The sequence below is a fragment of the Macaca thibetana genome, chromosome 1 (genome assembly GCF_024542745.1).
Source record: "Macaca thibetana thibetana isolate TM-01 chromosome 1, ASM2454274v1, whole genome shotgun sequence".
In the NCBI taxonomy this organism is placed as follows: Eukaryota; Metazoa; Chordata; class Mammalia; order Primates; family Cercopithecidae; genus Macaca; species Macaca thibetana.
Genome location: NC_065578.1, coordinates 67,377,517 through 67,389,836, shown reverse-complemented (window position 1 = coordinate 67,389,836; position 12,320 = coordinate 67,377,517). Strand labels below are relative to the sequence as shown.

General features: G+C 43.9%; 1 protein-coding gene across 2 annotated transcripts in view; it reads left to right on the top strand.

Moving 5' to 3' along the window:
• Positions 1–12,320, top strand: part of WLS (Wnt ligand secretion mediator) — a 134,554-nt gene that overhangs the window by 72,736 nt on the left and 49,498 nt on the right. For both annotated transcript variants that reach the window (XM_050765724.1, XM_050765803.1), the window contains exons 3-8: positions 549–673; positions 4,826–4,987; positions 6,434–6,570; positions 9,737–9,905; positions 11,440–11,537; positions 11,901–11,964. In XM_050765724.1, the coding sequence (XP_050621681.1) occupies positions 549–673; positions 4,826–4,987; positions 6,434–6,570; positions 9,737–9,905; positions 11,440–11,537; positions 11,901–11,964 (755 nt within the window). The remainder of the gene's footprint in view (positions 1–548; positions 674–4,825; positions 4,988–6,433; positions 6,571–9,736; positions 9,906–11,439; positions 11,538–11,900; positions 11,965–12,320) is intronic.

Here is a 12,320-nt window from a genome sequence, read left to right as displayed (position 1 = left end):
GATCCTATATTTGAGAACTTTCGGGAATAAGTTTGAGAAGGATGTTTTCAGACAGAATGTGACCAGAGAAGAGCCCCAGAGGGACATGTCTGAGGGGTGGTTGAAAAACTCAGTCATGTTTGTCAGAGAGGAAAGAAAATGCAGGCAGATCTGGTATGGTTTTCAAGAACATAAGGCACTTTTTATGGAAGAAGGAAGGACCTCACCTTCCATGTGGCTTCTACAGGCAGACCTAGGACCTGTGGTACAAGTTGCGGGAGGATGAGGTCTGACTATTTGCGCTCCCTCAGAGGGAGTGAGGCCCCTGTCTCTGGAAGAGTTTAAATGGAGGCTCTGGACTCTGGCAGAGTGGACATGAGAGGCCACCCAGCATTTGGCTTAGACTTTCCTCCTATGACTTCTAAGTCTTCAGGTTTGGAGTTTGATAGAAATTAATATTTCTCTTTTGTCTTGCTGATTTCCATGGCAAAGCCTATAAGAACTTTTTGAGCTGTTTCTAAAATATCTTCCAAAAGCCATTTCTGAAACGTGCCTCCTTTCTCTTGCAGGAGAAAATGCAGAAGTTTCCATGGACGTTTCCCTGGCTTACCGCGATGATGCCTTTGCTGAGTGGACTGAAATGGCCCATGAGAGAGTACCACGGAAACTCAAATGCACCTTCACGTCTCCCAAGGTATGAGCCCTTGTTGTCTAAGCCAACAGAGTTTTTATCTGCTTCTCAGGTATGTGGAAAGATTTGTTTACTTTTCCTAGGTGTGTCCCTTCTTCGCATGAGGACAGCTTTGGTAATACCTGTTCTGCGGAGCATTTTCTTTCCTCTTCTCTCCTACCATGGGTCTTTCCTAACTTTGCTTTTGCCTATTACTGTTAAGATTTCCTGTGAAATAGTAAAAACATGAGGTTGAAGCCTCTGAGTACCTTGCCCCAGCTTTAGCCATTGTTTTCCTAAAGAGGAGAAAGATTGGGTGGTTTTATCGCTGACGGTGTGACCTCAGGTAAGCTTACATAATCTGTCTGAGCTTCAGTTTTTCTTCTGTGAGATGAGATAAGAGTACCTACCTTGGGAGTCTTTTTAAGGGCTAGATCAAGCTTGTCCAACCCGCTGCCTGTGGACCGCAGGTAGCCCAGGACGGCTTTGAATGTGGCCCAGTGCAAATTCACTAACTTTCTTAAAACTTTGTAAGATCTTTTTTTTGATTTTTTTTTTTAGCTCATCAGCTATTGTTAGTGTATTTTATGTGTGGCTCAGGACAATTCTCCTCCTTCCGGTGTGGCCCAGGGAAACCAAAAGATTGGACACCCCTGGACTAGATGATACAATGAACGTAGGCAGGATGACCTTATACTTTAACATCTTGTCTGGGACATATCTGAGAGTCAAAGTGGATATTAACCAGATGGGCCACTAGGAGAAAATGTATAAACTAAGGCCCTCCATGGGCAAACCTAAGGACCTGTTGCAGTGTTTTTCTGAAGCACTAGGGGAATCTCACTCCCCCAGGTTTCCTAGAACAAAGCTACAGTGTGTTCTGAGGACCAACAGTGGCAGCATCACCTGAGAGGTTTTAGGAAAGGCAGATTCCCAGGGCACACCCAAAACCTATTAAGTCAATGTCTCAGGGGATAGGAGCAAGGAATCTATGTTTTAACAGTCCTTCAGTTTATTACCTTAAACTCAATGAAGTTTGAGAGCCACTGCCCTAGACCCTCTGCTGAATGCTAAACTGGGGGTGGGGGAAAGGAAGGAGAGAGAGAGGAATCTTTCTTCTTAAATGCCCTAAATACTGGCAGAGGCAGGACTTTAGTGCTTGAAGAAAAGTCTCTACCAGGATACAACGAATTTGTCTCCGAGACAGGAAGGTTGAGCCAGTGTCCCAGATGCCAATGTGTCTCTTTTCCTTTGAACTTCCGTAAATTTGTGTCATGGGTGACCATGTTACTCACTCCATAGTGACAGGGAAGTGTGGGACACCCAGAGACCCATCATGGGGGATTTCATATCTCAATTTCCACAGGGCTGTCCTCCAGAGAAAGCCATTTGTAGGTAGAAATGAGTGATAGACAGAAACTAGAGGAAGCAGGAGGGAGGAATAGCTAACATTTTCAGATCTTTGCATGCAACGGAGAAAATTAATTAAAAATCTTTCTAGCTGTCTCTGCAAGTTGACTGCATCTTTGAAACACTGGTTGAACATCTAAGCTAGATGGCTTTTGGATGCAGAATTGTATCCTTAGAAAAGGGAAAAGTCATTTCTCTTATTTATACACTTGGAGGGCACTGAGTAGTGTGAGGGGGAAGGGTGTTTGCCTGCAACTGCTTCTTAATGACGGTTGCTTAATTATCTTTAGGATGTGTTGATCCCTTGCAAGAAAGATATTAAACCTTGAAAGGTGCGAAGGAAATGAATCATCAAGTCTCTGCTTTTTGATTGCAGTGAAATTTAGTCTTGACTCTCAAGATTAAATGAGAAATTGCTTTAAAGCTTTTCAGTCCCTGGTGGATTGTGAAGTTGAAAAAAAAAAAAAGTCAAGTTGCCACCTGCTGTAATTTGTCCTAATTAGCCAGTCTCATGCTGGAGTTGGGGGAGAACTGGGGGTGGGGGAAAGGAAGGAGAGAGAGAGGAATCTTCCTTCTTAAATGCCCTAAATACTTCAGTGCTTGAAGAAAAGTCTCTACCAGGATACAACGAGTTTGTCTCCGAGACAGGAAGGTTGAATCAGTGTCCCAGATGCCAATGTGTCTCTTTTCATTTGAACTTAGGTAAATTTGTGTCATGGGTGGCCATGTTACTCACTCTGTAGTGACAGGGAAGTGTGGGACACCCAGAGACCCATCATGGGGGATTAGAAGTGACCCTGGAGATCATCTTACTTACCTTTCTCACTTAGGAAGAAACTGAGGCCAAATGAGGCAGGGTGACCCAAGGTACCCAGCAAGGAACATGGTCAGGACTAGAATCAGAGCCTCCTGGCCTGGAGTTCAAGTCTTTATCACAGCACAACGCCTGCCTTTGGGCAGGGCCCATGTCCTTCTCCCAATTCTGCTACTTTTGGGACCCTGGGCGAGACACACACCAGATGGTATTAGACTAAGTAGGTTTTATTCCCTTCCCCCCTCAAATTCTCAATTTCCATAAATAAAATAAGGCCCTAACTGGAAACAAATCAGAAAATGTCCTCTTGCTGTTACCACAGAGGATAATCAGCCTCCTCACTGCAACTTAATCTGAGGGAGAATTAGAGCCTGTAGTGAATTTTCAGTAGTACCTGCAAAGCCCCCATCCTCCCTGATTTGAAAGTGTAAGAGAGAAAGGAGTGGAGGGGAGAAAAAGACAATCTGTATAGGAAGAATCATCCGACCTGCAGCTGAGGTTTGAAAAAGCAGCAGCATTCTTTCTACAGAAGAGTTTTTAAAAATCAACCATGCCAACTCTAATCAACTGGTGTGTCTGAGAAGAGCCGCTCACACCTTAGGGATAAAAACTGTTGACAACTGATCGGTAATGTGTGCCGTGGTGGGGAAGAGGGGTTAAAAGCACCTCCCCACCTCCACCTTGCCATGTGTGTCTCTGTCTCTGTACAAAGGTCTGTTTACTGCACTCTAAGCTCTGACTGTTCAGTAAGGAACCCTCCCCACCAGCCAAGATCTCAGGGTCAGAGCCCCTTCCTACACACTCTTAGACTATAGACTCCTTGTTATCTTCTTTCTTCTCATTTCTTCAGTGGATCTTTGCTCTGAAGATTTATGACAAATTTTGGAGGGCTTGTGAATTCAGGCTTAGGGACGACAAATTAGATCTCCCCTATAACTTGATCAGGAGGTACCAAGTAAACATTGAAGCTGACGTAGAAACCCAACATTGATGGTAAACTCTTATCTTCTGTATCAGGGAAAAGTCCCAGCCTGCTGAAGCTCATTCCTCTACATTCTCATATTTACCCCTGGCCCCCACCCCTCAGCAGGTACACATAGCTGGGAGTCCTGGTGAGGTGGAGCAGAATTTAGTTTTCAAAAAAAAGCTGTGTCCCTACTGTCCGATTTCTCTCCACCGTGCTCTGGGCAGTATCTCTTAAATTGTTTGGCACGAAGTCCAAGAGGCTTTCCTAGACACTGGGCTAAATCTTCATTTCATTAAAATGTCTATTCCCTTCTGCCATCTTGGACTGTTAGGAAGCACTGGAGGCAGAAAATTCTGAGTGGTTATCTCTGGCCACTAATCTTATTATTACCTTTGTTTCTTCTGTTTCAACCTTCCCTAAATACCAAGGGCTCCTCGTGTCTTTTTTTTTTTCCTGGCAAGTGAATAAAAAGAAGATATTTTCAGCTGCTTCTAGCTTCTCCCTCAGGCCAAAATCAGAAGAATAATTAGCCGTCCTTAAAGAGTGTAATGATTCAGCAGGAGCTTCCACCTGAACGTTTAAGAAGCTGACTGTTCCACAGAGCCTTAGAGGTCCCTGACGACACACTGCCGATAAAAACCGTTGTAGCCCTCGCAGACAAGATTAGTAAGATGTGAGGTTCTAATGAAGATGAAACAGCCGAGAATGGTGTTAGGAGATAGAAGGAAGGTGTCTCTGCTTTCTACCTAAAATTTCTGGTTCCACCTTGAATATGGCTGCTGTTGTTGTTGTTGTTTGTTTGTTTTTAGGTTGGGATGGCTGGGTGGACACCATGCCTCCAGTATGCCTTGTTGCTCTGTACCTCTAAGGTGTACCTTTAAGCATTAGCTGTTTAAAATTGGCGTTATGGGTCCAGGGTAACAGAATTCAGAGCCAGTCTATTGGAAATAGTGACCCTGCCTCAAACCCTCTGCTCTTCTTCCAGACCCCAGAGCATGAGGGCCGTTACTATGAATGTGATGTCCTTCCTTTCATGGAAATTGGGTCGGTGGCCCATAAGTTTTACCTTTTAAACATCCGGCTGCCTGTGAATGAGAAGAAGAAAATCAATGTGGGAATTGGGGAGATAAAGGATATCCGGTTGGTGGTAAGTGAATGTAATTGATCTTGGCATGTGTATTGGAGGGGAACGCCATCTCACTCATGGCACCTCTATGCCTCACCTGTCTCATCTGAGAAATGGGAATAATAACATACTCATGATGGCTGAGATAATAAAGTGAATTAATTTGTGTGAGAGATTACAGAAATGGAAAACAATGCAATTATTGTGCCCACTTAAGATTTTAAATGGGCTTAAGATCACTTAAGATCATTATAATGATAAGATCATGATATAGTCATGATTGCATAATGAATAACACCAAGATAAAAGTAAATTTTCTTTTTTATGTGTTTCACCTTGCAAGCACAATTGTTAAAGGGAATAGGGGTGGTTTAGGTTCTTTCCATCTTATTTGTTTAATTGGGGAAAAGTTAGAACTTGCTGCAAGGAGGACCTTTCTTTTCAACCTCAACAAAGTCTCACAATAATTGGGTAAAGAAACAGAAAAGCATAAGAATTACCTATAATGTCCTACTATTTAGAGAAATAGTCACTGTTCAGGTTTTCATATATCTCCTTCCAGGCTTTTTATATACGTAGTAATTCCCTTACAAAAAGTAGGATCATATTGAACTGACTTTTTTTCCTTGCTTTCTTATTTAATGGTATATATAATATAAATTGGTGAATGTAGTATAAATATACTTTACAATATTGGTTAGCATTTTATAGAATAGATTTACCTTAACACTTACGAATCTCAACATATTGACCATCTAGGATATCTGCAACTTTCTAATGAAAAGCTTACAAAAAGAAAAAAAATTGATCATGTACTTAATCATTATCTTAGCATAGGGAAAAAGCTCTTGTAGCCCTAGTAGACCAGATTAGTAAGATGTGAGGGTCGAATGAGGACTAAATGGCCAAGAGAGGTGTTAGGAGATATAGGATATCTCTGCTTTTTACCTAAAATTTCTGGTTCTACCTCAAATGTGGCTTTTTTGGGGGGCACACTGTAGGGGTGGTAGCTGGGTAGATATCATACACCCTGTAGGCCCTATTAATCCATACCTGCCCTATTAATCCATACCTCTAAAGTGGACCTTTAGGCATTAGCATTTTAAAATCAGTGGGATGAGTCCAAGGTAAGATAATTCAGCCTCTCGGAAACAGTGACCCTGCCCCAAAGCCCCATGCTCTTCTTTCAGACCCCAGAGCATGAAAGCCATTACTGTGAATAGGATGCCCTCTTTATTTCTCTGGTCTCAGGTCCATAGCACAGGGCTCTTTTAATATGTATTTCTGTTATCTCTGAGGAGAGGCCAAGGGTGTATGAGGGCAGTGCATGCTATGAATGTGAAAGCTCTTGATCATGAACATTTTGCAGACAAGGTCTCCACTTACCTCTCCCACAAACGCATTTGCCAGTAGAAGGAAATGCTAAGATAATATTCACCTTCAAAATTATCACTGGTCTCTGCCTAGGGGATCCACCAAAATGGAGGCTTCACCAAGGTGTGGTTTGCCATGAAGACCTTCCTTACGCCCAGCATCTTCATCATTATGGTGTGGTACTGGAGGAGGATCACCATGATGTCCCGACCCCCAGTGCTTCTGGAAAAGTAAGAGCTGGTTTTGCAGTGCTCTTCAGGAATACTGGCTTCTCATGATCTGCCAAGCTCTTGCTTTTGCTTGTGTCCATTTCAAGCAGCCAGTGTGTGACTTAGGCCAGTGATTTGACCAGGAGTCATCCTGGACTCCTTTTTCTCCTGCAGCTTTCCTATGCAAGTTGTTATTAAGTTAATCCTCAGGGTTCTACCTCTCTCACCTTTCTGGCTCTTTTTAATTAATTAATTTATTTTTTGGAGACAAAGTCTCACGCTGTTGTCCAGGCTGGAGTGCAGTGCTGGGATCTCAGCTTGCTGCAGCCTTGACTTTACAGGTTCCAGTAATCATCCCATCTCAGCTTCCCAGTAGCTAGAACCACAGGTGTATACTCCCCAGCTGGTTTTTGTATTTTTTGTAGAGACAGGGTTTCACTATGTTGCCCAGGCTGATCTCGAACTCCTGAGCTCAAGTGATTTGCCTGCTTCAGCTTCCCAAAGTGCTGGGATTACAGGTGTGAGCCACCACACCCAGCTGACCTTTCTGACTCTTTAACCTCTTTGCTCTTCGGGATACTCCGTGGTCAATCAGATACTTGTCTGTGTTGTAGTGAAGAAACTGCCCTAAGCCCAGCTCCTCTCACTTAAAGAAAGACAGTGCTCCTGCAGGTGTACCTACTTTCTCTCCACATCATTGACTTCTCCCTTTCTGCTGGATTCTTTCTATTAATATACAAACATGCCCTGCCATCTCCCCTTCTTAGACAAAATTCTCCCATTTCCCACTTCTCCCTGAAGCTACATACCCTCTTTCTGCCCCTCATTACAGCAATGCTTCTCAAAAACCTTGTGCATATGTCTTCTCCTCTGTTCTCTCTTGAGTCCCTTCCAGTCTGGATTCATCTCCAGCACTTTACTAAAACTGCTTTTCACAGGATCACCAACAACCTTCATAGTCCAAATCCAAAGATCATTTTTTAGTCCTCACTTTTTTTTTTTGTTGTTGTTTACTCATCCCAGCATCTGACATAATCAGTTTTTCTTCCCAGAGTCTCCTCTACTCTTCTGTTGGTCATTCTTCTTTGCTGACCAGCATGTAGGCTCCATTTCTGTCTCCTTCCATCTTTCCAGCCTCTTAGACTTTGGGACGGGGGCACCTGCTTTGGACCTCTTCTCTTTATTAGCTGTGCTTTCCTCAGGGGTGATCTCACCTACCTTCGTGGTCTGAAAAATCATCTGCTCTCTGATGACTCTTAATCTGTATCTTTAGCCTCAGCCTCTCCCAACTCTGGACCCAAATATTGCAGCTCTTTACTTAATGTCTTCATTTGCATTGAAAATGTCACATGTACCAAGGACAACACTTGATTGTGTCCCACTTCCAACCTGCTCCCTCCCAGAATCCCCATTTCAGTAAATGGCAACTCCATCTTTTCAGTTGTTCAAACTGGAAATGTAGCAGTGAGTCATCCTGTATGTCTCTGTTTTTCACACTTCTCATCTAACTCACCGGGAAGTCTCACCATTTCCACTGCGGCCACCCTAGTCTAACTAACCCACAATCGCTTCTCACCTGGATCAGTGGGAACAGCCTTGTTGCAACCCCTCTCCTTGCTTCCACCACGTGCCTCCCTGCAGCCTATTCACAGGATAGCCGGAGTGCCCCCTTTCAGATGTTAATCAGATCCTGTCACTCCTCTGCTCAAAGCTCTCCACTGGCTTTTCATCTCCTTTGCCCTGACCTATAAGCCCCTTGATGACTGGGTGCCTTCCACCTCTGATCTTGTCATTGTCCTCTCCAACACCCACCAGCCCCCTTTATTGTGCTCAAACCCTCACACCAGGGCCTTCACACTTGCTGATCTCTTGTCTGTCCACTTTATGTAAAATCACATCCCCATTGCTCTCCACTCTCTTGCCTAGCATTTTTTTTCATGATGCTTATTCATTTATTTATTATCTTTTTCTTATACTCCCTCTCTCACTGCATCTCTATGCAAGCATCACAAGACCACAATCCTTGCTTATTTTGTTCACAGTTATATTCTCAGCATCTCGGAATAGTGACTGACACATAGTAGGAGTTTAATAAATATTTTTTGAGTGAATGAATCATGTCACTCCATTGTTTAAACTTTTTATTGGATTCCAATAAAAAGTCTCTTCAAGATACATTTCAGTTCTCTAGTGGGATATGCAAGTTTCTTCATGAGCACAGCCCTCTTTGTTTCTCTGGTCTCATGTCCTGTCATTTCCTGATGTGCCACATGCAGATCCCCAAATGCACCAGGTTCTTCCAGGCCTCTGTGCCTCCATCCAGGCTCTGCCCTCTCCTCCAAACACCCTTTCCACCTCCCTTACCTTGACTCACAACTCAGCTCCATTCCTGTCTGTGTCAAAGTCAGAAGTCCTGGTAGCAGCCTTCTATGCTTTAAAACTCTATGATATTCCTGATCCTGCTCTATTCAATTGTCTCTTTATCTGGCTCCTCTACTAACTGTATCTCCCGTGAGTGAAAAAACAGGTCCTGTTCATTTAGGATTCTATAGTGCTAACACAATGCCTGCTATGTGATCTGTGCTTAATTAACATATGTGTTTCAAGGGGATGGAAAAAAGTATGAATAAATCAGTGACATAAGAATTACATTTTAATAGAGAATTGGCAGTTCTTAGTGTGACAGGGGAAGAGTAAAATAAAAGCTAAACAAGCAGTCAAGAGAATTTACATTTCAAATGTGTTTGGAGTCATGTATTATTGAAACAAATATGCTTATATAATTCATCGTTCCTGAGGATATCACAATAATGAGTGTTCTTAATGATCAGATGAATGATAACCTGAATAGGTGAAAGAGGACAATTATATTCACTGAGGCCTGGATGAGAAGGCAAGGGGACACAAACATTATAGGAAGCTCTTCATCTGCAGTGGTACCAAAGTAAAGTGTGGAGCATTAAGGAGATCAGGTTCACTTCCACAGAAAGGTTGGTGTAGCACTCCTTCATTCTGCAGCAGTGTGAGCTACATAGGACATTTTGCATCTCTGTGCAGAAGAAATTAATCATATGGCTTCAGACCCAATAAGTAACATCTCATGTCTCAAAACTGACTTCTGGGAATTGTTTGAAAATCTGCCCTCCAGATGAATGAAGTGGCTGTCCTGATATTTTCTCACCATCAGAGTCATCTTTGCCCTTGGGATTTCCATGACCTTTATCAATATCCCAGTGGAATGGTTTTCCATCGGGTTCGACTGGACCTGGATGCTGCTGTTCGGTGACATCCGACAGGGCATCTTCTATGCGATGCTTCTGTCCTTCTGGATCATCTTCTGTGGCGAGCACATGATGGTAAGAGCCCCTGCGAGGGACAGACGTCTGTACCAGCTGCTCCATGCAGGCTGCCAAGCTGACACCTGCCCCCCTTTGCCTCTAGTCAGCAGTGGGTGAGACAGAATAAACTAGTAGTTACAAGTGGGAACTCTGGAGGCAGACCCCTCTGGTTCACATTCCTGCTTCACCACCTGCTGACCAGCTGAGTGGCTTTAGGCAAATGACATTATCACTCTGAATCTCAGGTCCCTCATCTGTAAAATGAGACGTAAAGGCCTAACGCATGGGGTTTTTGTGTGAATTGAAAGAGAGAATGTGAGTAACTTAAGATAAACACACACATTCTAATGATTAGTATTATTTCTTGCCCTTGAGCTTGAGTTTCTTGTCTGCTGGCTTCTGCCCTGCTTGTCCTGTCCCCAGGAATACAGGTTAACCACCAGAGAATGTGGACCTGGCTCTTTCCAGCTGGCAATGTGTCCAGGTGGCCTAGTAACCCCTATTACTCGGAAATACAGACCTTCCTGGTCTCCTCAGTTTGCACAGACACCAAATCATATTTCAAGAGGGACTGAAGGTACCACGGTTTAAAATAAGAATGGTGTCGTCATCACATTGTGGCTAAGATGATATGCCAGCTGGAACTTGGTCTTCGTGTCAGGCACATGGGCTTCATGGCAGAGTGGACTGTTTTTAAATTCCATTATGGCTCAGTCATAAAAACCAGACCTCTGAAGTCCTGCCGCTCTTCCAGGAGAGCAGTGTGAGAGCAGAGAGAGAGACTTCTGCCTACCGCTAAACTGTCTACATTAGGGGGTCTTTCCCCATGAGGGGTCCTCCAGCAGAGATACGCTAAGAATGAGGCCTCGGCATCAGGGCCTGGGAGTGGAGGGAACTTGGTCCAGCACCAGGAAGCCAGCCAGCCAAGGATTGTCCACAGGGAGCTGGTGTGGACTGACCCACCTGGGGCCCTGCCTGGAGGCTAAGATCATCTTTGCTTTCCCTTTTTTCTCATTCTACATTCCTTCCTTTTCTTTCTCTTGGTGTCTTTGTTTATCAAGGAGAATCATTGCTGGTTTTAATAAGGATGGGGAGGAAATATGCCTGTTTTCCTAACCATAAGAGACACACTTCACATATTTAAATGCTTTAATGTCTTTACTTTGTCTTCCGGGGATCAGTCACTTTTATAAACACAAGTTACAAGTCACATAGAAATTTAATTCAGAATGAGTTATTTTGTGGACCACAAAGTGTCCTCTGCCTGGGAGCTGAGGCCATTCTTTGTGTTCCCATGGCATCCTGTTCTTATTACTCTCAGAGCCCTTATGGCTGGGCTTTGTCATGTTCTGCATATGTGCCAGACTCCCCCACAGAGGTGAGTTCCTGAAGAAGAGATTTTCATCTTCTTTGTTCTCATACACCTAGAGTCTAGCATGGTGCTTGATACATAATAGGTGGTCAGCAGGTGTCCTTCGAATGCTGACTCCCCCATAGAATTGCTTGGTCTTCCTCTCCCCTCTATCTCCCTTCTCAATTTGGTTTTCCTCAGGATCAGCACGAGCGGAACCACATTGCAGGGTATTGGAAGCAAGTCGGACCCATTGCCGTTGGTTCCTTCTGCCTCTTCATATTTGACATGTGTGAGAGGTGAGCAGGTGTTTGTGGGACACTGAGCCAAACTGTGCATCACCACGCCCACTCCTGTCACTTTAGGAGGAGTGTTGGAAAAGGAGAATGGTGGTCGGGAACCTTTGGTATGGAAGCACTGGACGTGGTCACATACTCAGACAAGGTCTGGGATCAAATCAAATGCACAGCTCTTTACAGTTGCAAAATGTTTGGGCTGATGTATTCTACAAGCTTCATTTCTCTTTAGGATCTCTGTAATGTTTTTTAGCCTAAATACAGCCCTCACCCCTGCAGCTGAAAAGCTAAGAATACGTGAAAAGGAAAGTTCCCGTTTGCCTTTGTATTAATTTGTCTTGCCTTTCCATCTCATTTTCTTTGTAGAGGGGTACAACTCACGAATCCCTTCTACAGTATCTGGACTACAGATGTTGGAACAGAGCTGGCCGTATCCTTCCTTGATGGGTTCAGGGTTTTATTTCTTCCCCTAGCCACCCAGTCCCCAAGATCGTTTTCTAAGGCTCTGCTGATGCTCCCCATATGTACTCAGCCAGGGCTTTGATTCTCAGGCCAATTATAACAGCACAATTAAGGCTGATAATAAGAATTACTGCTTGCTTTCAAGCCTGGGTGACAGCAGGCAAAATGAGAAGGTCGCAGCCCATCCTCACAGCAGAGGGATCCGAGTTTCTGGGCTTACTGCAGCCTGTCTGAATTATCTGTTATACACTGTTTACTGCAGACTGAAGCATGACTAGCTTTTCCCTGGAGCCATGGAGGTTCATCTCTGGGCCCCTGTGGGAG